A 23,374-nucleotide genomic window follows, 5' to 3' on the forward strand; every position below is an offset into this window, starting at 1 on the left:
CGCCCCCCTCAGTTACTGTTGCTACTTCCAACAAACAAATGGTCAAACACGACCAGCGCGACAGATTGCCATGACGGGAAGAGGTATACCCGTGCGTGTCAGTGACCTTTTTTGGAGTGATACCTCCGCGATATTCTCCAGATCGAGGCAAAAGGGGTTACAGTATGCCGTGGAGGGAAAAAAAGCGAAATCTGAGAAACACAATGATCTGTACCTCAAATGCAACCAGCACAGCCTTGTGTACCAGTCATGCTCTTGCACTGCTGGGAAAGTTCTCTTTCATATGTTATGGTCTATTATTGTCTATTGTGAGTAGCTATTTTTATTATTATCTTGGTGAGTAAAGGTTTTAAAAATGATAACTAAATACTAATTGAGTCTTAAATGCATAATGTAGACATAGGCTATATAGGCTAATGTTGGCATTATTCTTTAATTAAATTTCAGCTGCTATGGCGAAGCAAATAAGGCAGAGTCTTTATCTTAATTAATTTTGTTATTGCCAAATACCCATCTTAATTTAGAATTTATCTTAATTAAAATTTTTAAGAAAGACTCATTTTTATTGGTGCGTTGGCCTATTTATAGGCTAAATGAGTCTATACCTAGGGCTATTTAGAGTTCTGAGATGTTACGATGTCACAGAGGACTTATTTTATTTATTTTTCAAACTTCCAAGTGGCCTATTACGTTAGTCATGTATAAATTATGTTAAAACATGTATAAATGACTCATTCTTGACAAAAGGCAAAAGAGCGGTGTGCGTGCGTACATTTGAATAATGTCGGGCTGTAAACGAGTTCAGGCTTTTAAAAATCTGTCAATCAAAATGTACTTGTCTGGCTCGGGCCGAAATCTGTCGGGCTCGGGTCCTGTTGGGCCTAACTTTTAAGGCCCGATTACAGCTCTATTCTAGTGTCCGATTTACAAACGCAGTGGGCGCACCGCTTCACCATCTTGCTTGGAGTCAAAGTTTGTCAGAACTGCCTCACATAGTAACGGTTGCTATGATGTGTGATTGGACAATGGCCGTTTTGGGGGAGGGGCCGGCGAAAGGCTAATTGCTTCTTTAAGATTATTGCTGATGTCTTAACTCCTTGGCACTGTGTTAACAGACACCTGAAGGCTCCAGACCAGCAAACCGCCAAAACTTCTGCTTTTATAGAGGTGCACACACTTGCTGATGATCAGTTAATCAAAGGCATTTGATTAGCAGTGCCTGATTGCTACTTACCCCTTTAATTCCTGTTTTAAGTCCTAAATATGTCACAAATGTTTCTTTTCCATTTTGGCTTTATTTTTTGTTAAATTAATAATGGCACGGTGCAATATGTCATGTATTGTTGTTCATCTGAGGTTTTATTTTTCCAAATTGTAAGACTTGTCAATGACCAGATAATTTATTTTTATGTTCTTTTATGGAAAACCATGGAATTCAAGAGGGTGTCCTAACTTTTTCACATGACTGTATGACTGTATTGTTAAGAAAACAAGTGTGGAATGAACAAGTGAACAAATAAACATTATGAAAACTTACCAGTGCGATCACAGTGGCTCCAGCTCCAGCACAGGCAACAATATAAAGATGGTAGGACAAATAGAACTGTAATGAAAAGAGTTTAGGAAATCCATTAAACACAACTAACAGAGCTACAGACCTTGTTTCACAAAAATTTAATATTCCTCATTCAAAATAAAATTTACCTATTAAACTTTTCCTTTAAAAAGTATATTTTTAAGGATAAACAAGTCTTGTCTGAAATCTTTTTGAAATCTTTTCTGATTTTTATAAGGTAAACCTAAGAACTTTGATTATTGTTAGTAACATTTCAATCCCAACCCCCCCTGCCCACCCCACCCAAATATTCTTAGTGTCTCAAAAAAAAAATCTGTACAGCATACAAGCTTTTTAGATTGTCTAAAGTTTCAAAAAACTGTTCAATCAAAAATAAAAAGTAAAAATAAAACTCCACTATTATTTAATGTTTTAGGCACCATAAACATCAAAGATCTTCCTGTCAATATATATGTAGTGATCTTCATGGAAAAATTAGTTAACTTTACCTCACTAGTATTGCAGATAGCACTTAGTGTGGAGCCACAGGCTTTACCAGGAATAGCGTTCCACGGGATGATTCCTAAAAATGGTTATATGAATCACATACATTAATTTAAAAGGTTATAAAAGACTAATAAAGCAATACACTTGAATAACTATAGATTATAAAATATATATAAAATATAAATATGTAAATTAAATAAATTAAATACATATATATGTACAGTATATATACACAAATGCACACAAATGCATCTATATCTATCTATCTATCTATATATATATATATATATATATATATATATATCAAGGCAATAGAAGGAAACATCTGATTGTATTTTTTTAAAAAGGAAGTGTACACTAACAGATTTATAACTATAACTATAATAACAGCTGCATTCCATTAGAATAACTCACTCCTTCCATTGTAAAGTGATGTTATATTGATGCTAAATACAACCAAGTATTATGCAATGGTTCACGGTTGAGGACAGTCAAGGTTTTTACCATACTGCCGCACATCGACACAGATATTGTCCACAGAGGTGAGATTGGCAATAGGGGACTTCATGGCTCCACAAGCAGTCCACATGTTATAAAACAGGAAAACGGGCACCGCAGAGAAGCCAAAGATGCCCAGCCACCCCAAGCCCAGAATGTAGGTGAGGAACACAAACTAAAAAAAAAAAAAAAGAGAGAGAAGGCTGTTAGCCATATCCATTCAATATCCACTTCTAATATTATGATGACTAGAATAATCTCACAGTTTTTAAATCCTGCAGTGCATACTGTATGATGCATACTGGTCCCTCCTCAGGACAGGGAGTCCGGATTTTACAGCCGGTATTTCATAGTTCCAAAGAAGGATGGGGGGCTGCGTCCGATTATAGACTTGAGGGTCTTAAATCGTTCAGTTATGAGACTGAAGTTCAGAATGCTCACAATCAAGCATGTTGTAGCTCAGATCAGGTCCGAGGACTGGTTTGTCACGATAGATCTCAAAGACCCATATTTTCATATCTCCATCCTTCCACAACACAGGAAGTTTCTGAGGTTCGCTTTCGGGGGCGAAGCCTACCAATATCGAGTACTTACCTTTGGCCTCGCACTCTCATCCCGCACGTTCACAAAGTGTGTAGATGCGGCTCTGGCCCCCCTGCGCATGCAGGGCATCCGCATTCTCAATTATATCGACGATTGGTTGATCTTAGCTCAGTCAGAGCAGATTGCGGTTCGACATCAAGATGTCGTTCTCGCACATATGGGGGAGCTGGGTTTGAGACTGAACGCCAAGAAGAGTGTACTTTCTCCGGTTCAGAGAACCACCTATCTAGGCGTAGTATGGGATTCGACCGCGATGCAGGCACGATTGTCCCCTGCTCGTATCGAGTCGATCCTCATCTCAGTCAAGAGAGTCAGAGAAGGCCAGTCACTCACTGTCAAACAATTTCAGAGATTGCTGGGTCTGATGGCAGCTGCGTCCAACGTGATACCTCTTGGCCTGCTGTACATGAGACCCCTACAGTGTTGGCTCAAGACCAAGGGATTTTCCCCGAGGGGCAATCCGCTTCGCACTATCAAGGTCACGCGGCGCTGCCTCCGTGCCTTAGACATGTGGAAGAAACCTTGGTTCTTGAATCAGGGCCCGGTGCTGGGAGCTCCCTGTCGCCGTGTGACACTAGCGACGGACGCGTCCCTCACCGGCTGGGGTGCGGTCATGAGTGGCCACCCTGCCCGTGGTCTGTGGAGCGATCGCCATCTAACATGGCATATCAATTGTCTAGAAATGCTAGCAGTTTATCGTGCACTGAAGCACTTCCTCCCACACCTGAGAGGTCACCATGTGTTGGTGCGCACCGACAACACATCAGTGGTCTCTTACATCAACCACCAGGGAGGTCTGCGTTCGCGCCCTTTGTACAAGCTGGCGCATCAGATCCTGGTGTGGTCCCAGAGCAAACTCCTCTCATTAAGAGCAGTATATATTCCTGGGAAGTTAAATATGGGAACAGACATACTGTTGAGGCAGGGGCAGAGGCCCGGGTAATGTAGACTTCACCCACGGGTGGTAGATCAGATATGGAGAGTGTTTGGCAGGGCTCAAGTAGACCTTTTTGCGACTCAGGAGACGTCACAATGTCCCCTCTGGTTCTCTCTAGTTCATCCAGCTCCTCTGGGACTGGACGCTATGGTACAGACCTGGCCGAGGCTTCGTCTGTACGCTTTTCCCCCTATCGCTCTGCTCCCGGGAGTTCTGGCGAGAGTACGCCGGGACAGGGCCCGTCTGCTATTAGTAGCCCCATTCTGGCCGGGCCGAGTATGGTTCTCAGATCTAGTCTCGCTCCTCGACGGCTCTCTGTGGGAGATACCGATCAGGACAGACTTACTCTCACAGGCGCAGGGCACGATAGTTCACCCTCGCCCGGAGCTGTGGAAGCTGTGGGTGTGGCCCCTGAGGGGGCACAACTGTTAGCAGCCGGTCTCTCAACTGAGGTTGTTGAGAGCCTTCTCCAATCCAGAGCTCCCTCTACGAGGAAACTGTACGCCCTGAAGTGGAAGCTCTTCACTTCATGGTGTAGAGACCGCCAGCTAGACCCAGTAAACTGCCCAGTTGGTACAGTTCTGGAGTTTCTACAGGCTAGGCTCTCTACAGGGTTGACCAACTCTACTCTGAAGGTCTACGTGGCGGCCATTGCAGCCTACCATGCCCTTCTCGACTGTCAGTCTCTGGGAAGACACCCCTAAAGTTACACGTTTCCTCCGCGGTGCACTGAGGCTGAGACCTCCAGTACGGTCCCGTATTCCCCTGTGGGACTTGGTTGTGGTGTTAGAGGCAATGTGCAAACCCCCGTTTGAACCTATTCAAGATATCTCAGACAGACATCTCACACTTAAGACCTCTTTTCTGTTGGCTATTACTTCTCTGCGGAGAGTAGGAGATCTTCAGGCCCTCTCTGTGGCCCCTTCTTATCTTGAGTTTGCACCAGGCATGACTAAAGCGTTCATATACCCTCAAGCGGGATATGTTCCCAAGGTTCCCTCTGTTACACCACGACCTGTAGTGCTGCAGGCCTTCTGTCCTCCTCCCTTTCGGGAGCCCGACCAGGCGAAGCTAAATTGTATGTGTCCAGTTCGAGCGCTGGACGCATACGTCCACAGAGCTGCCCTTTGGAGAAAAACTGACCAATTGCTTGTGTGCTACGGTCCCCCCAAGAGGGGTTCTCCTGCTTCTAAGCAAACTATTAGTCGTTGGATAGTCGAGGCTATCAACGTTACCTACGAGTCCTCTGGTCGTCCCCCGCTGTCGGGAGCCAAGGCTCACTCTACTCGGGGTATGGCGGCCTCTAAGGCCTTCTTAGCAGGTGTATCCATGCTGGACATCTGCAACGCTGAAGGGTGGTCCACGCCCTCTACATTTGCTAGGTTCTATGGCCTAGATATGCCAGTCACTCCAGGCGCTTCTGTCCTCCTGTCCTGAGCTGTGCTCTTCGGATACACACCAGGCAGGGGTTTGGTAGTCTGGCGGCGTTAGGACTCGTTCCCCAAAGCGCTTTCGACGCAGCTCGAGTTCCTGAAGAGGAACGTCTCTAGGTTACGTATGTAACCCTAGTTCCTCGAGGAAACGAGACACTGCGTCTCGGAGCCATACCCCCGGCACCCCTGCCGGCGCTTGCTGGTACTCGAAGCTGACGCCAGCTGCGTGGCACATGCTTTTATAGCTTCCTGGTCGCTTACATCACCCCGTCGGTGATGTCACGCCCTTCCATTGGACTGATTACACACGATATTCAGAGTCGCGTACGCTGGACGCGTTCCCCAAAACGCTTTCGATGCAGCGTCTCGTTCCCTCGAGGAACTAGGGTTACATACGTAACCTAGAGACGTTTCATTTAACTTTCAGCATCATAACTTTGCAGATATTGTTTACGCTCAAACAGAAACATTACACACTAACTAAAATAAAAAAAAGTGAAATCACAATCAACCACCCATAATGTATGTTTTTGACCAGATACTTGTACTTTTAATTGAGTAAAATTTTCACTGAGTACTTGTACTTTCACTTGAGTAAAACTTTTTAATAACATTTTACACATCTGAACATAGTACTGTGCAAAGAAAATAATGTGTGAAAATAAGTCTTTATTAATCAATAACCTGCCCCTATAACCATACATTGTGTGAATAGGGAAAAAAAAGTTTTTGGTGTTTTACTGCCTCTAGATGGAAATTTTAATTGAAATGTATGTGTCTGTAAATTTTTTGAGTTTTACAGAAACATAGGTAAGAAGAATGTTTTTCCAGTGAGGGTTTTTATTTGTATGTCCATGCTTGTATGTGCGCACTGGCCTCACCATGGCACTGATGCAGCGTCCACACACAGTGGTCTTGAACTCGCTGTGCATCTCTTTGACAGCACTGGTGGTGTAGAAGCCTTCAGCCAACAGGATGATGCCATACAGGAAGAAGAAACAGGCAATTCCATAGATGATGTACTGCAAAATCTGAACCCTGTATAACAAAGAAAAAATTTAACTATAATGAATGTGAACACTTGAAAAGATATTAGTTAAGATGAAATGATACCAAAATATAGTCATAGCTTATTTAAGATCTTATTTAAGATTTCTCAGAGCTGGTGTCATCTGTTCAAAGGACATTGTTCTAGATTGTGATTGATTTGACTTTTATGCGGGGGATGCAGATGTACTCTTGGCAGATTTGATTAGGGCCACTGATAGTAAAGATGTACACAGCAAGAGGTCATTGAGGTCATTACTCAGCACATAGTCACCCTTGAACATGTCATAGACATGAATGCAAACAGGTAAAAAAAATGATAACCTCAAAATTAGCTTTTTTTGCCTTCCAAAATAAAATAAACGAACACCTATCATAGGGAAGTTAGTATTTATGGTATTTGGTGAATTTATTAGCTGTTTATATGAACACACTTACACATCAGTGAGAGTAGCATGGTCAGAGGTGACACGAGAAAAGTGGTTTTCCACCATGGTCATAGTGCCCGTAAGTGCCACATGCCCACAGCCGCAGAACAGAGCAACACCCGAAAAGCACAAGATGGTGGCCACCAAAGAGGCGTAAGGGACACCGCCCAGACACTTGATGCAACACTCGAAGCAGCCTGTAGGGGGAAAAAGAGAGACTCAATGTTTCATAATTCACTACAGCAACTTTGATTTTTTTTTAATGCCATGCTAATTTATCCCACATACATTTTGAATATTGTATTTGAACACTGAACATATTGAGTGTCAGACATATTATTCTTTAGGATTATTAAGGTCACATAAACTACTTCAGACAAATAATGTTTTATCACTTTATCAACTCTGTGTATTTGGTGTCTTGACACCTCACTGTGACACAATCATGTCAGATGTCAGCCACTAACAAATACATTTCTCTTTTTTGAATGTTCAATGATCAGGTTCACTTTTAACAATCTTTTTTTTTTTTTCAAAACAGAATGGAAACTTGAAGTGATTTTGTAAAAGTGATATTGCCATGTCAATGCCGATGGACTAGTGGGCAGTGCACTTTGCATAACACCGCCCAAATTTTCACGCAAAAAAAAAAAAGAAGGCGAAACTTTGATTCTCGCTGTAGTATTGATGCTGCCACTGCCGTCATGTCGTGGAGATGTTGTGTGTTTATAGGTATTTTACCTATAAAGCCCTGAATGGTTTAGCACCTCAGTATTTGAATGAGCTCCTTTTACATTATAATCCTTTACGTCCGCTACGTTCTCAAAACTCAGGCAATTTGATAATACCTAGAATATCAAAATCAACTGCGGGCGGCAGATCCTTTTCCTATTTGGCGCCTAAACTCTGGAATAACCTACCTAACATTGTTCGGGAGGCAGACACACTCTTGCAGTTTAAATCTAGATTAAAGACCCATCTCTTTAACCTGGCATACACATAACATACTAATATGCTTTTATTATCCAAATCCGTTAAAGGATTTTTAGGCTGCATTAATTAGGTAAACCGGAACCGGAAATACTTCCCATAACACCCTATGTACTTGCTACATCATTAGAAGAATGGCATCTACGCTAATATTTGTCTGTTTCTCTCTTGTTCCGAGGTCAACGTGGCCACCAGATCCAGTCTGTGTCCAGATCAGAGGGTCACTGCAGTCACCCGGATCCAGTACGTATCCAGACCAGATGCTGGATCAGCACCTAGAAAGGACCTCTACATCCCTGAAAGACAGCGGAGACCAGGACAACTAGAGCCCCAGATACAGATCCCCTGTAAAGACCTTGTCTCAAAGGAGCACCAGGACAAGACCACAGGAAACAGATGATTCTTCTGCACAATCTGACTTTGCTGCAGCCTGGAATTGAACTACTGGTTTCGTCTGGTCAGAGGAGAACTGGCCCCCCAACCGAGCCTGGTTTCTCCCAAGGTTTTTTTCTCCATTCTGTCACCGATGGAGTTTCGGTTCCTTGCCGCTGTCGCCTCTGGCTTGCTTAGTTGGGGACACTTCATCTACAGCGATATCGTTGACTTGATTGCAAATAAATGCACAGACACTATTTAATTTAACAGAGATGACATAACTGAATTCAATGATGAACTGCCTTTAACTATCATTTTTTTCATTATTGACACTGTTTTCCTAATGAATGTTGTTCAGTTGCTTTGACGCAATGTATTTTGTTTAAAGCGCTATATAAATAAAGGTGACTTTGACTTTGACTTTGTGTTTCATTGTGAAAGTGAAACTACTTTGTTTGGTCTTCCAAAAGAGGACACAACTAGAAATCAGTAGTTAAGTTGTATTTACAACACTGTTCTAGAACAGTTCAACCTAAATATTCAGATGTGTGCAGTGCATTTTATGGAGGACTGTTTCTTGATCCTGGGAATGCTGTGCACAAAGGCTGTTTCTATAAAGTGAGGCAATTCCAAATTTGCAAGGACAGTCTGGCGCTTCTGACTCACAGCCTGTAAGTACGTTTTGATATTTAAAGAATTTGCCACTAACGATTCAAATGCAAGTTTTGAGCAGTGTAGAGTAGCACTTGTTGTTTGTCGTTTCTCTGATCACAAATGCAGACATGGGTTTTATGTTTACATGTGCAATATGCAATGCAATGCATAAAAAGACAGTATAAGTCATTATAATTAGTAATTATTTCCCCACTTGATGCAACAAATGCCTTGTTTGTAATGGGTTTTATTGGTTTTGTCTTGTCGTGCCGGGAGGGGCTGTTGCCATCACAGGATAGTGAGGGATGTAACATTTCCATCGCACCTTTGAGGTATTCAGCCAATCACAATGCAAGAATAGCTGGCCAATCAGAGCACACCTAGTTTTTCAGAATGACGAGCTTTGTAAAAATTTACGCATTTCAGAAAGGCGGGGCATAGAGGAGAAACAATATTTTACAGTCTGTGAAAAATAATGTGTTTTTTGTACCTTAAACATGCATAAACATAAAATGTATGTTTATATACTTTTTTTTTTTTTACATGTCTGTTAGATTAAATGGATAAATCTGTCATTCAGTTGCCAGCAGTTCTCCCTCACCAAAAAATGCATGCTCATGCGAAGAACACACAAGGCTATGTCCAAATTTTATTGGACATATACACAGTTAATTTTTCTTATTATGCATATTCACGTTATTATGCATATCCATCACTGAACAAAGATTTTCCAAATTGAACTTCTTTTCTACGAGTCCCTCAGACTCTCCCAAGGCCTGGAAAGAAGTTATATATGAAACAACAGCTCATATCATAAGTTATCTAGGTCAAAGAGGAAGTGCTGTGAAGAGATGGAGTTACAGAGTACAGAAATCAATAGAACACGATCAACGAGGGCCCACAACAGTAACCTGGACTGGGGTTCGCACGGGGCCCTGACAATGTCTGTCTTTTATATTTATGGACGGATATACATATACATGACATTAATGTTCAAAAATGTATACATGTCCAAAAATACATCACATACAAAAACATACATATTTGTGTGGGATATTGTTCTGATTTCTAATCGGCTACTTATAACTCTTAACACTGTCTACCTTTATTGTATCTGTTACTGACACTTATTTGTATGTAATGCTCTGTCCAGGTCTGTTCTGCCTATGGTCACTGAGGTCACTCAAATCAAAATGTATTTGAAGAGTGAGAAATATTCTGTGTGCTGTAACGTCACTGCTGATTCATTTTGTTCTCTGCATATTAATCTTCTTCCAAAGACATTAAACAACACCAACTCCCCCACATGCATGAATAATGCATTATAGATAGACTGCAACTTATGGTCTTAAGACATCTATGGTACACAGAAAAAGTGTGTTGAGTGTCTGCCTGAGGAACTACATTTTATTACCCATAAAAAAGCACTGTGGCAGTGCAGTGGCAGTTAAATTATTTATTTGTCTAGAATTATTTACAATATGTATAATACTATACCAGATTAATACACAAGATGTAAAAAAATGTTTTGCAAGGGTACTATGTGTTTACAGCTCTTGTGTTGAAGCTTTATGCATATTTTTAGAGCATAATAGGCCTCTTATGTAATCAGAGCAAGATGAATGTTTGCATAAGAGAACAAACTGCATGTAAGAAAACAGAAAAAAGTTTTATACTTTGCTTCACCTTACTGTTATTGCTTTCAAACTGTACATATATTGGAGTTAGGAGGGTTTTGACTGAATAAGGGTCTTTAGAAAGTCATGCTAATAGAAAAGTACACCATAAGGGTCATTTCTGACATCAGTGGGCCCTCTGACCCTCCTATCACACACTCACATTAGTGATGCTAATTCATTTTTACAGTGAGCAGAAGTTCTCTGAATATGCAAAAGCATCTGTTCCGCACTGTCACAATTATACCTCTTACAACAGCTGCTGCTCACTTCATAATAGACCATTTAAAGAGGTAAAATGGTTTCTCAACATGAAGAGCATGAAAGCAATTTGAAATTGTATTTAATGTGTGCTGTGAATAGTTAGATCAGGAGAGGTTGTAAAAGAACATATGGCTACAGCAGGTAAGCTTGGAAATGAAACATGGCAGGTTAAGACAGGGAAAAATGTATTGAGGTTTTTTCTTTCCCAGGTTTATTCTTATAATGATGCCACTCATTTCACGTGTGTGTTCACTTAATTTACAGCTGATTTTGTAATAAAGAAAAAAATAAATTGTATAGATTGAACTTTGTGTAATGTAAAGTACATTTATTTTATAAATTAAAACTATTTAATTGTAATTCCTATTAATTCTACACAATGTGACATACGGCATTACATTCATCAATATTATATAATTAAAAATATTGAATTACACTTAAATTTTGCTTTTGATTATGTTTGCAATGTAATTTTTGTTCTCTGAAAATACATAAATTGTCTATCACTTTCTTTAATAGTATTAGGTTGTCACATTTCTACTCTTTAAAGGAATAGTTCAATAATGAATATTTTGTCAAACAACAACTACTTTTTCAAAATGAACAGAATTTTAGAATACAGACAAAAATAAATGGCACCGTTTCCTGACAATGGGCTGTGTTACACATGCAAGCTTATTTGCATCAACCAGATATCTGAACACATGATATTCTTCAACCAACCACATTTATTATTATTCTCAATGCTCATGCAAACTCATTTCCATGAGTGAACTGCTTAATTCAGCCAGTAATGTTAGTCGTAGGTCAGGCAAACCTGAAGAAGAGACAATAGAGCGTTAGGAGATACATGCTGCTTGTGACACAGAGTGCTTATATAATGCTTGTTAAAAATAGCTTCAAACACACACACACATACACACAAGGAGGAAAAAAGAAGAGCCTAAAATTGCACACTCTTGCGTGTGCCACTGGTGTTTCCATGGCAACCCTGTGCAATTGGTCTCCTTAACACCTCATAATTGCAGCCGTGTGAAAATCTTTGGGATTTGGGAATATTTTTCATAAAATAACGTGAGAAATGACTGAAGCATCATGTTGCTATTTGCTATTTTAACTGCTAAAATTTCCCCTTTATCACTCCAAAATAGTTTACATTATCCTATGTTTTCCTTTTTTTTTTAAAGATGAAACAATCAGAATGAATTTCTGAATCACTGACCAATCTCAAATGTAATTTATTTGTAACTTTTTTAAGTTTTTAGAGTGTACACCCTAAAATATTATTTCTATAAAATTGATGTAAAAAGGTAAGCTAATATTCTTAAATTGCCCTCCGATTTTATAAAAATGTATGTACATTGACCATTTCATTCCTCAGTAAAGTATTGTAATAGTTTAGTTTAGTGACCACTATTAAGCATGCACATCACTAGTATATTTAACAGTTAATACTGACCACTGGTCTGTCCTAAAACTAAAGTTTGATCACACACACACACACACACACACACACACACACACAATTACTCTGTAGTGATTTGTACATTGTCATCAAATGTAACTCAACTCAAACCAGGCAGCCATGCAGAAAGAAGTAAACTGAAAATCGGAAATGAGTTTTTCAGGGAGCTCTGAAAGAGGAGATGAAGCTCTGAGAGAAGCAGCTGTGTGTCCCTGTTGCATAATAAATCTATCTCATTAATGTTAGTGGGCTAATGAGGTTAAACCAGAGGTGCTGAGATGCTGCCTAACACTGTAGATACATGCTGGGTTACAGTGAAGCTTAGTGGTGCTGACAAAACTGAGTACAATTACACATGAAAAGTAAGAGCATATTTTGACTTCAGAATTTATTAAGATAAAAAGTGCTCTACCTCAGAGCTTCCTGGTGCCTGTTGAGGACCTCCAATGGGCATTTGTGACAGTGCCTGAACCGTTCTCCATTTATCAACAGTGTTTAAGAGCTTTAATGGGCCATAGACAGGCAAAACAGGGCAGCTCTCTTTGCAGCCATAAAGGAAATCAATGAGCTATTCATTAGTGTTGAATTTAGAATGCAAAGATTACACGGGTCATCTGTCTCCGTCTCTACACTCAACTGTCTCCCTCATTTTACAACTGCAAATAGAACTCATAAAGTTCGGCACAATATATATATATTTTTTAACAATATTTTTAGTTTTACTACTTCAACATGTCCACTGTACCATAAGAGGATTTGAAGTCCCTTCATTAAATTATATTAATCAATAATATTTATTTTCCTAAAGACACAAACATTCATAGAAAGCAAAAATATTATTTATAATACAGACTTATCATACCTAATCAAAACATTTTCTTTAGACATAAACCAAAATGTTACTTAATGTAGGTCAATATAATAAATTTGTGCCTTTTTACAACTTAATTTCACCATAAACAAACGCTAAATAGCTATAAGACTATTTAAGACTAATTATAAAACTTAAACTAAATTTTTTTTTTTTTGTCGATGTTTAATTTAGTTTACTTACTTTAGGCTAAATAAAGAGAACTATAGATGGTCTTAATGTTTATTGTAATATTAAAAAAAAAACTATATTTATACGATATTTCTATAATTTAACCCATATAGAGTGGCATATAAAGCCAAACAGTATAAAGTCAAATAAAATTAACATAGATTAATGTATTTAGGTTGATTCTGTGATATTAAATCACATTTCTGACCTAAATAAAACCAGTTAATTTAGATGTTATAATTTGTTTTTTCAGTCAAGCCAAAGTACTATTGAAAAAATACAAATAAATCTATAGTGGTGTTATTTGCTTTTAGAAAAACTGAAAAAAAAAAAAAAAATGTACTAAGTTCAAAATCTTGTAAAACACAGAGACATCAGCCTCTTGGGACTAACAAGGAAACCAGTAAAGACAACGATTGATCCGAGGCTCTAACAGTTAACAGTTCCTGGTCCAGAATGAATGAAGGTCAGTTTTAATCTCTGCTTCACATCTAACGCTAAATTTCCTAAAAGTGAGCACCAATGTTCATTTAGCATTTGGTATTGCTGCATTTGGTAAGTCGGGTCAGATTATGTGATGTCAGTGAATCAGTGTGTTTCGATGGAGAGCAAGAAAGGCAGGCAGGAGTTTTATGAGTTGAACAGACCTAGATGGGTAATGGTTTGGAATTGCTTTCGTCCACCCCCACCTCAGCGGCCACTGCCAGATGCAGCTGCTATAACTGTGATTTGTTATACAGTATGAATTTATACATGTAGCTAGAAGGCAGCAACAGCTGTTAAAACTGATAATGGCTCTACATGATGGTCCAATAATAAATCAATAAATTATTACAAAACAAAAAAAATATTTTTTTGAGCACACAAATACATCAAACACATGAAATACTACATTAGGGAAAATAACCCTTTTACATTTTAAACACTTTTTCCAAAATGCAAATGAGATTTACAATAAAAGAAAAAGCTGCAAAGTATTGATTCCAAATAAAAGAAAAAGCCATCTTCCCTGCAAAACATGTTTATGTAGTTACAGACTTTCTAAAGGGCTTCTGAATGGTTTTTGCTCCTCTGAGAGATGTTCTGCAGTGACAAGCAATCAGAGTGTTCCCCTCACAAGCTCTTTTCACAACAGTACAGTAGATCCTCTGCCAGAGAGTTTAGCAAGGTTTTCTCAAATGAAACAGAGAGTGAGAGAAACGGAGAGATAGAAGACAAGAAAGAAAGAATGAACGCAGATTTTTTTGGCCCGGGGGCTGGTGAAAAGTGGTTGCCATGGCAGCGTTCTGCCCACGACCCAGTTGAGTGCACCCACATCTGACTGTCTCCGCAATGCCACGGTTTCTACATGCTTCCTACTCATTCACTAGCCCAGGAGAGAGAGTGTGCGTGTGCGAGTGTAAACCTGGCCTGAACTGTGATCACTTGAAGGACAGAGATATTGGTTTTACAAGCTTTAGTCGATTATTAATCTTTACATTTATTGGGATAGTTCATTCAAAAATCATTGTTGTTCCAAACCTGATTTTCTTACATCGGCAAAACATTCAATGTTTTAACTGTTTTGTCTGATCATCTTTGTTTCAAAATTGAATTCTGCAAAATCGACACTGTTATTGAATGGAATTGAAGCAACACTGAATTGAAAAAAATTATGCTTCTGTCATCTGTAGAGCTGCTTCATAGTTGAACTTTACACAGTTATTGAACTGAACTCAATCAATACTGAGCTGAATAGTGACACTATTGTCTTCTGTGGTGCTGGTTTACAAAATAATTTGAATTGTCTCATTTGATAAAGTTTACATCATTGATTCTGTTTATTACTGTGAAGCTGCTTTTGAACAATCTTTATTGTATAATGTGCTATAGAAATAAATGCGATTTGTCAAAAGCTACAACCCCACCGACTTTCATTTTACACTGAAAAAATGGTAACATCTCAATTAACTGGTTTTAAGTCAAATATATGATTTAGTAGCGTAGGGTCAACTTAAATACATTAATTTATATAAAACTACTTTATATGGGTTAAATCATGAAGAGATATCTCTAGTAATCATTGCAGGTCACCACTGTTTTGCGGTTTATGTATAGTTTAGTGTAGTTTTTGTGTTCCACAGAAGAAGAAAAAAGCATACAAAATCATAAAAAATCGAAATCATTGGAATGACATGAGGGAGAGGACAAAATTTTCTCTGTATGGCAGTCCTCACCAGGGTCATCCCCTCCCACTTCGTCTCCTCTTCTGCTAAATGTGGAATACCGTATATAAAAAGATTCTATTTGCATTCATTAACCTACAAAGTCACACAGGTAGAGTCAATGCTTTGAACTGTTTTAAAGAGTGCTTTCCAAGATTCAATTGCACTTCAAACAGCACTAAAATCGTCTAGTTAAATGTAAATTTTATATTTAAGCTTTTGTGGGTAAACCTTGACCTTCCAATCATATTAATTAACAACAGATTGTGTGAAAAAAACTCCAAACATCTTTATTTAAGGACTGGTGAATATTTAAATGGTCGTGTGCATATTTCTGCTACAGGCCATTCCTTTTTAGGAGTGACATATTAATTTGTAGGCCAATTTTCTGTGCACTCTGAGAAGAATTCTCTCTCAAGCGAGAGAAACACTGACACAGTGTCAGTTTTGGTAGAGACACAGCCGATCTGCTCAAGCTGTTGGAGCCCTGCCATCTCTCTCTGCCATTATGGATCATTATACATTTCTCTTTAATGTTTGCCACCGGCAAAATGTCCCATATTCGCCTGTGCAAATACTATATACTGCACGCCTGTATATTCACTCACATCACTAAAGAGCTTTAGACTTAATTATGCTTATCTATCTTACCAAGTACCATGGCTTGAATAACATTGAGCAAGAGGTTACAAATATTGCCAGCTTTTACATTTCAAGCATAAAGAATAATTAACATAAAAATGGTTCCATTTAAATCAACTGGTTTTAAATCAAATATATTATGTAATATTACTGAATCAACGTAAATACATTAATATATACCACTAAAACTACTTTATATTTGTTTAACTTTTTGTATATTTAAGTTTAAGTTTACTTTTTGCAGTGTACTGAAGTTTAAAAAGTTGCATTTACGAGTTTTGAGAACATGAATGTCCAAAAAAAGTGTTATTTAGGAAATGTAAGATGATACCCATGTTGTGATGTTTGAAGGGTAATGAATGATTTAGAAAGTAATTGTAACTTTCTGTGCTGTAATTCAGTAATATTAAGGTGTTATGTTCTAAAGAGCATCAACGACAGATGCAAACAAACAGAAACAGACATGTTCATTGTTTTTTTTAGGATCAGTGTGTTACCCTGTTGGTGTCTGTTATATTTTCGCCGATTGAACAATTTGAATCTGTGTATTTCGGTTGTTGGAATGTCTGAGAAGTTATGTACTATAAACTGGTGACCATCTGCGTTGGTCTGCGTCTGTTAGTGTGGTGTTAAATGGCCTGTGGACAACAAATGCTGTCTTGCAAAGACTGTACATGATGCCAGTTTTAGATTGACATGCAAAATTGTCAGATATTATCCTTATATTGTAATCATTATGATAACAAGCTGTCATCATTGCTGTTAAAATGTTTTAACCTTCAAATGTTACTTTAAAGAGATTTATACGTGATTTAACTTGTACAATTTAGTTTTTTTTGTAGTTTTATTTTACAAATATAATACTACAATCTACGGTAACACTTTAGAATACTGTTTCTTACTTACTACATAACTAATAAGGAATTATTGAAGAACTAACAGGTGATTATTCATTAACACTTAACTCACTACTGTTAACTACTAAGAAAGATGTGTTAACTAATCAGTATGTAATATAATTTTATGATTGTGTTAAGTAACAGTTAGCTAATCAGTAACTAATATATTCTGTGATACCTCCTGAAGAACTACTATTAATTATCTACTAGTTAGTGTTGAAGAAAAATAACTATGAAGTAACTACTAATGAACAGTTATACGCAAAAAAAAAAAAAAACACTATAATAATCAGGCTGTGTCCCACAAATCAAGTACTTCAGTAAAAGTACAGATACCCCAATAAAATATTACGCCAGTAAAATTATAAGTAGGTCTATTCATTTTCAAAATTACTTGAGTAAAAGGACAAGTACAAAGTACTACTACAGTAGCAACTTTGTTACAGCCCACTTATTAGCCTATAATGTTAATGAAATATGGATTTTGTTTGCTTCTAAATGTTTAACTTTTGATTATGAAAGGTTTGTTAAATTAGTTCAAATGTGGGCAGTATACATGTTAAAATGGAATAAAATATGCTGTATTAAGAAATGTTCTCATCTGAAATAAACAGATGAGAGTATTTTAAAAAGTTTATGATTACTTTTATAGGTTGTTCTTAGTCAAAATGATGTAGTTTATTATTATTTACTAATAGGTTCACTTTAGAATTCTGTAAGTCCTGCAAAATTATCTGATAATTCTTTATTAATTACTAATGGGTTCCCTATGTTTTCACTTTAGAATACTGTTTCAGATTCTAAGTAATTCTTCAGGAATTATTTGATAATTCTTTATTAATTACTAATGGGTTCCCTATGTTTTCACTTTAGAATACTGTTTCAGATTCTAAGTAATTCTTGAGGAATTATCTAATAATTCAGCCTGATCTCACAATCAAAACGTACATATTTAAACGTAAATTAAAACTGTCCAATACGTATGTGCCTTTACGTATTTTCAGTGTCGTTTACGTATTATCTGGACGTAATTACAGGTTCGATACGTAACTAAATTTACGTAAAAACAACCTCAAATACGTACAGATAGAACGTTTTCTCTGACCAGTCAGTTATCCATAGAAGCTCATGAAGCTGCTTTTCAATGCGTATCGGATTATTATTATTATTTATTTATTTTTTTTCCCTTTTTATAATTTTTTTTGATAAATGTAAGATCCCTAAACCCCACCCGAACCTAAACCTACCCATTTTATACAGAATGTTAAAAGAATAAAACATAATAAAACACAATTTTAGTAAAAATATAACATTAAAACGTTATTTTGAGCCACTAACGTTAATCCTACACCTACCCCTAAACCTACCCATAACCATTTCTTAAAACTACATAACGTTACTGTTATAAATAAACAAATAACAGACAAACAAATGTAACATTAATCATTTATTCTTTGCTAGTGTGATATACACTAGCATGTATATGATAGTCATGATAATGAGTTCCAGTCGCAGTCCTCTCTGGAGGTAATAGTTTTTATAAGGTACAGGGCAGAATTTAATTTAATAATCCGTGAAATTATGAATCTTCTCTCCGTAAAGGCGCACTGGCGCAGTACTGATTTCAGATGTCTATCAACTGAAACACGGTATGTCGCAATCTGTGACGAATAAGGTGAGAACCAATGAGAGTTCGATATCAGTGCCGTAAACCATGTCGTAACGTTTCTCGAGGGTGGCGCACGGGCGCTATTTTCAAATTCGAATCATATCATAACGAGTGCGGGCTTTGACTGTGACGGTCGCTGTTGCTGAGAATGAAGATGAAAATCGATTGATAAAGGGCTGAATTTGGATATGTTCCTTGCAAACATCTGGATTCTAAAGATATGGAGTACAGCAAACAAATAAAATGGATGTGATTTGTAATTTTATGCTGTGCTTTTGTGTATCTATGGTTGTAATGCCAGTCATTGGATAGGAGAAAATCGCACAGCAAAATATTACAAAATGGTTAAACAATTACATAAATTGTATTCATTTTAAGGTTTCAAAGTGTAGTCTCGTTTAACATTATGTAATCCCAGAAATGAGTTTGCAGCATGCACAGAAATGTTATTTCCTATTAAGTAGATGAGTAAACTGCTTTCAATAAATTCACTAAAAACATGTATTGATATGACAAATACAACAGATTTAAATCATTAAGGCCACGATTTTAATATTAATACATGGGAATTAATATACATTCACACTTTACGTTAGATTATTTAAGTTTTTTTAGCTGCTAACACGTAAGTATTTTTACGTTTTACTGCTATAAATACGTCAAGGTTGTACGTTTTTATGTGCATGAAAACGTAAGTAATGTACCTGTGGTAGAACCACATTTAACATAAAAATACACACGTATTCTCATGAGATCGCGTTGCAGCTGAATAATTCTTTATTAATTACTAATGGGTTCTCAACATTTTCACTTTAGAATAGGCCTAATGTTTCAGGTTCAAAATAAATCCTGCAGAATTATTTGATAATTAATTATTAATTACTAATGGGTTCCCTATGTTTTCACTTTAGAATACTGTTTCAGATTCTAAGTAATTCTTCAGGAATTATCTGATATTTTTTTATTAATTACTAATGGGTTCCCAATATTTTCACTTTAGAATAGGCCTAATGTTTCAGGTTCAAAATAAGTCCTGCATAATTATTTTATAATTCTTTATTAATTACAAATTGGATACCTGTATTTTCACTTTTCCTCAGGCTTTGCCTTACATACAGAAATTGAATTAATGGTAATGTGGTATATGCTGAGGAGGCACACATACAGTACTGTATATAAAATATGAAAACTAAGGTAAGTTATCGCAAGGCACTGGAGTCGTGGTGGGGTTCCTGTTGGAAGCTGATTTCTTACAAAACACACTCACAAAACAATTTACTACATAGGCAAAACCTCTATAAAATGTATTGCATTTATTAATATTGCATTTTCATACTACTACTAATATTGCTAATAACTTTTATATGAAAGGGTCACAATTCAATGTAATTGTGTAAAACTGTTCATTAGTAGTTACTTCATAGTTTTTTCTTGAACCCTAACTAGTAGATAATTAATAGTAGTTCTTAAGGAGGTATGACAGAATACATTAATTATTGATTAGCTAACTGTTACTTAAGATAATCATAAAATTATATTACATACTGATTAGTTAACACATCTTTCTTAGTAGTTAACAGTAGTGAGTTAAGTGTTAATGAATAATCACCTGTTAGTTCTTCAATAATTCCTTATTAGTTATGTAGTAAGTAAGAAACAGTATTCTAAAGTGTTACCCAATCTACTTCATGGACTGTTTATGGACTATTGGTTAAGTGTCTTTTATCTAATTTGATTGAGTTACTAATATGTTTTGTAAGTTTACCCGCTTTGTTTTCTTTCAAGCCTTTATACAACTTTCTTCCTATTCATTCATTAGTCATGTTTTCACTGTCGGGCCAAAAGTGGGCGTGCTAGTGCGTGCCAGGGCCAGTCGCGTTTCCATTGTCACTTCCGGGGCTTGAACGTGCCTCGTCGGTGCTTCCTCGGGGTCAACGCCCCAGGTTTTTTGGCCTGACGAAAACCTTGTGCCAAAGTGGGCCAGCTGGGGCTAGAGGAGTGGTTATGAACAAAGGTGGAGTTTCTCAGCATCTGGAGAGCTCAGCGCTGCGGATCATTTCATAAAGCTAACAGCTATAACACCAGCATTAAAAACTTTTTAAAATAAGTTGAGCTTAAAACTCACTTTCAGTCAGCAGTAAGTGTTTGAAATAACTTGATCTGATGTGGATCACTAGGCTGTACAAGGCAGATATATTTATAAGATTTATAAGCAGATATATTTATAAGATTTATAAGCAAAAGACTATGCACGCTAGGCATTAACGTTATCATAGTAAACATGGTGAATGCGACCACTTGAAGAAATCAGATGTCAGATTCTTATTCGCTATCACAATCATGTATTTATTTAGTAACATATTTTATGTTATAAATCTCGTCTTGAGAGTTTAGCTCCATGTAGCCTATGTCATAAAAATATAATAATGGTTTTAGTTTGGTAGCTTTTATAAAAAATATACTGTAGAAATTTTTCAAAATGTGATATATAGGCTACTGTACCTACAAATAAACAGAAACAGACTCGACTGAATAAGCAGGATATGTTCATTACGCTTCAATCCTGATAGATTAATTCATTATGATCAATTAATCACTTATTATAGTAAAACATTGATGCTTCTGGATTTAAATATTTAACAAAGCATACAAACAAATGGCCGATTTTATCGTGTTTGTTTTGTGATCATGCTAGTTCCAGTGACTTATCGAATATTTCTTATTCGATTTCTGATAACTTCTCTTTGTTGGTGAAATGATGATGTTGCATGACGTTTGTTCCTGAGAGTCGTGTAAAGGGCAGGTTTTAGTGAAGCGCAGCATAGCACCTGGCCTGACGCTGGAAATGCAACGCAATTTTGGCCTCAATGCTACAGGTCTGGGCTATTAGCCCCGTCCCGCCCATTTAAAGCACTGGCTTGCACTGGCCCAACAGTGGAAAAGCGGCTATTGTGAGTTTTCCAAATTTTGGAAATCAAGTTATGTTACAAATGTAATTATGTTAAATCAGACATCTGAAATACACTTTCTGTAAAGCTACATGCTTTGAAACAGTATGTACTGTAGTGTGACAAATGCCATACAAATAAATAGTTCAAGCTGCAAAAAAGTTTTGTCTCTTTGTTGCCATCTCTGTTTGAAAATCTGCAATTGCAGTTGTTTGAGGAATTATCTTCTTTGTGTGGGTTGTGCATCAACGTGGATGAAGTTTTGAGGAATATGTATGGCTGGCCATCAGTCACCACACTGGTGTGGCTATTCACTGTACTTCGCAATAACAGATTCTAGCCTACGTCTTGGCGTATATGTCCCAAATAAGAATTTTCACCGTTTAATGTCATTTGAACAAGTAAGTAACAAGTCTGCCACATGTGTTCTGACCAATTGCATTACAAAAATTGCGCTAGCAATGGTGATTTAATCTAAAGATCGGCTAGCTCATATCAAATATAACTGTGCAAATAGGTCTGTGATGATCTCTGTGACAAACTAAATAATCCATTGCCGATCTGATGCCATGTACACTCATGTCACCAATCCACAGTTGTACAAGTGTCTTCAAGTTCCCATGATCACAAACGCCTGGCTGGTCAGGTTTGGTGAGTCTTTTTCCAAGCTGGCCAAATACAAACGAGACAGCGATAAATGGAAGATGTAAACAAGAAATGTGGTAATGATTCCTATTTTAATTAGAGGGCATGCAGACGAGGAGTTAATGTCTCTGTCTGTCTACACCGAACGCGAGTCTGTGTACACAGGATATTTGAACTTTGTGTCAATACCTCATAAACAGGGCGAGGTAGTTTACCTTCTGGGATTTATCATGTTGTTTCCCGCCACATCCAGTGTAGCATTACTGATTATAATGAGTTCTATAGTATTTTGTCATGTCGTGTCGTGTCGAGCCACGCCGCTCACTTCCGGTTATTATAAAATGATAGGCCTATGTTAGGGGTGGAATGATACATGTATTCGTAGCAAACCATCACGCTATGGGCATCTCGGTTTTGTGAATGGGACCTTATAAAGAACAGGCAATTCACCCCCAATCCAGAAGGGGGCGCCCGCAGCAATTCAACGTTGTTTGATAAACGGCCGCTAGCAAAAAGAAAAGCGAATGCCATGTGTTGCGCAAGTCAAAACAAAGCCCACTAGACAGTGACCCCCCAACCGAGGTACATACCAGACTGTGACATCTGTCTGTGTACCGTTCCACCCCTAATGTGTGTGTGTGTGTGTATATATATATATATATATTTGAATATCATTTAAAAAAATCGTGAAAACTTTCATATATTGTAGATTCATTACATAAAACATTCCTTTTTCTTTCTTTCTTTCTTTTTTGATGATGATTAGAACTTACAGTTCATGAAAGTCAAAAATCCAGTATCTCAAAATGTAAGAATATTTACATTTGAGTTTCATTAAATGACTATCCCTACATAGTATAAATTCCTAGTATAAAGGCTCAATAGTGTATAAG

The 23,374-nt window shown here is 37.4% G+C and overlaps 1 protein-coding gene across 3 annotated transcripts in view; it reads right to left on the reverse strand.

Moving 5' to 3' along the window:
* The window catches only part of gpm6ba (glycoprotein M6Ba), an 80,660-nt gene that overhangs the window by 7,946 nt on the left and 49,340 nt on the right, over positions 1-23,374 (reverse strand). For all 3 annotated transcript variants that reach the window (XM_059554116.1, XM_059554115.1, XM_059554117.1), the window contains exons 2-6: positions 7,019-7,205; positions 6,415-6,571; positions 2,567-2,735; positions 2,065-2,138; positions 1,538-1,603 (exon numbers count right to left, since the gene is read on the reverse strand). In XM_059554116.1, coding sequence (XP_059410099.1) covers positions 1,538-1,603; positions 2,065-2,138; positions 2,567-2,735; positions 6,415-6,571; positions 7,019-7,205 — 653 coding nt within the window. The remainder of the gene's footprint in view (positions 1-1,537; positions 1,604-2,064; positions 2,139-2,566; positions 2,736-6,414; positions 6,572-7,018; positions 7,206-23,374) is intronic.

Source organism: Carassius carassius, chromosome 7, assembly GCF_963082965.1.
Source record: "Carassius carassius chromosome 7, fCarCar2.1, whole genome shotgun sequence".
NCBI classification, from domain to species: domain Eukaryota; kingdom Metazoa; phylum Chordata; class Actinopteri; order Cypriniformes; family Cyprinidae; genus Carassius; species Carassius carassius.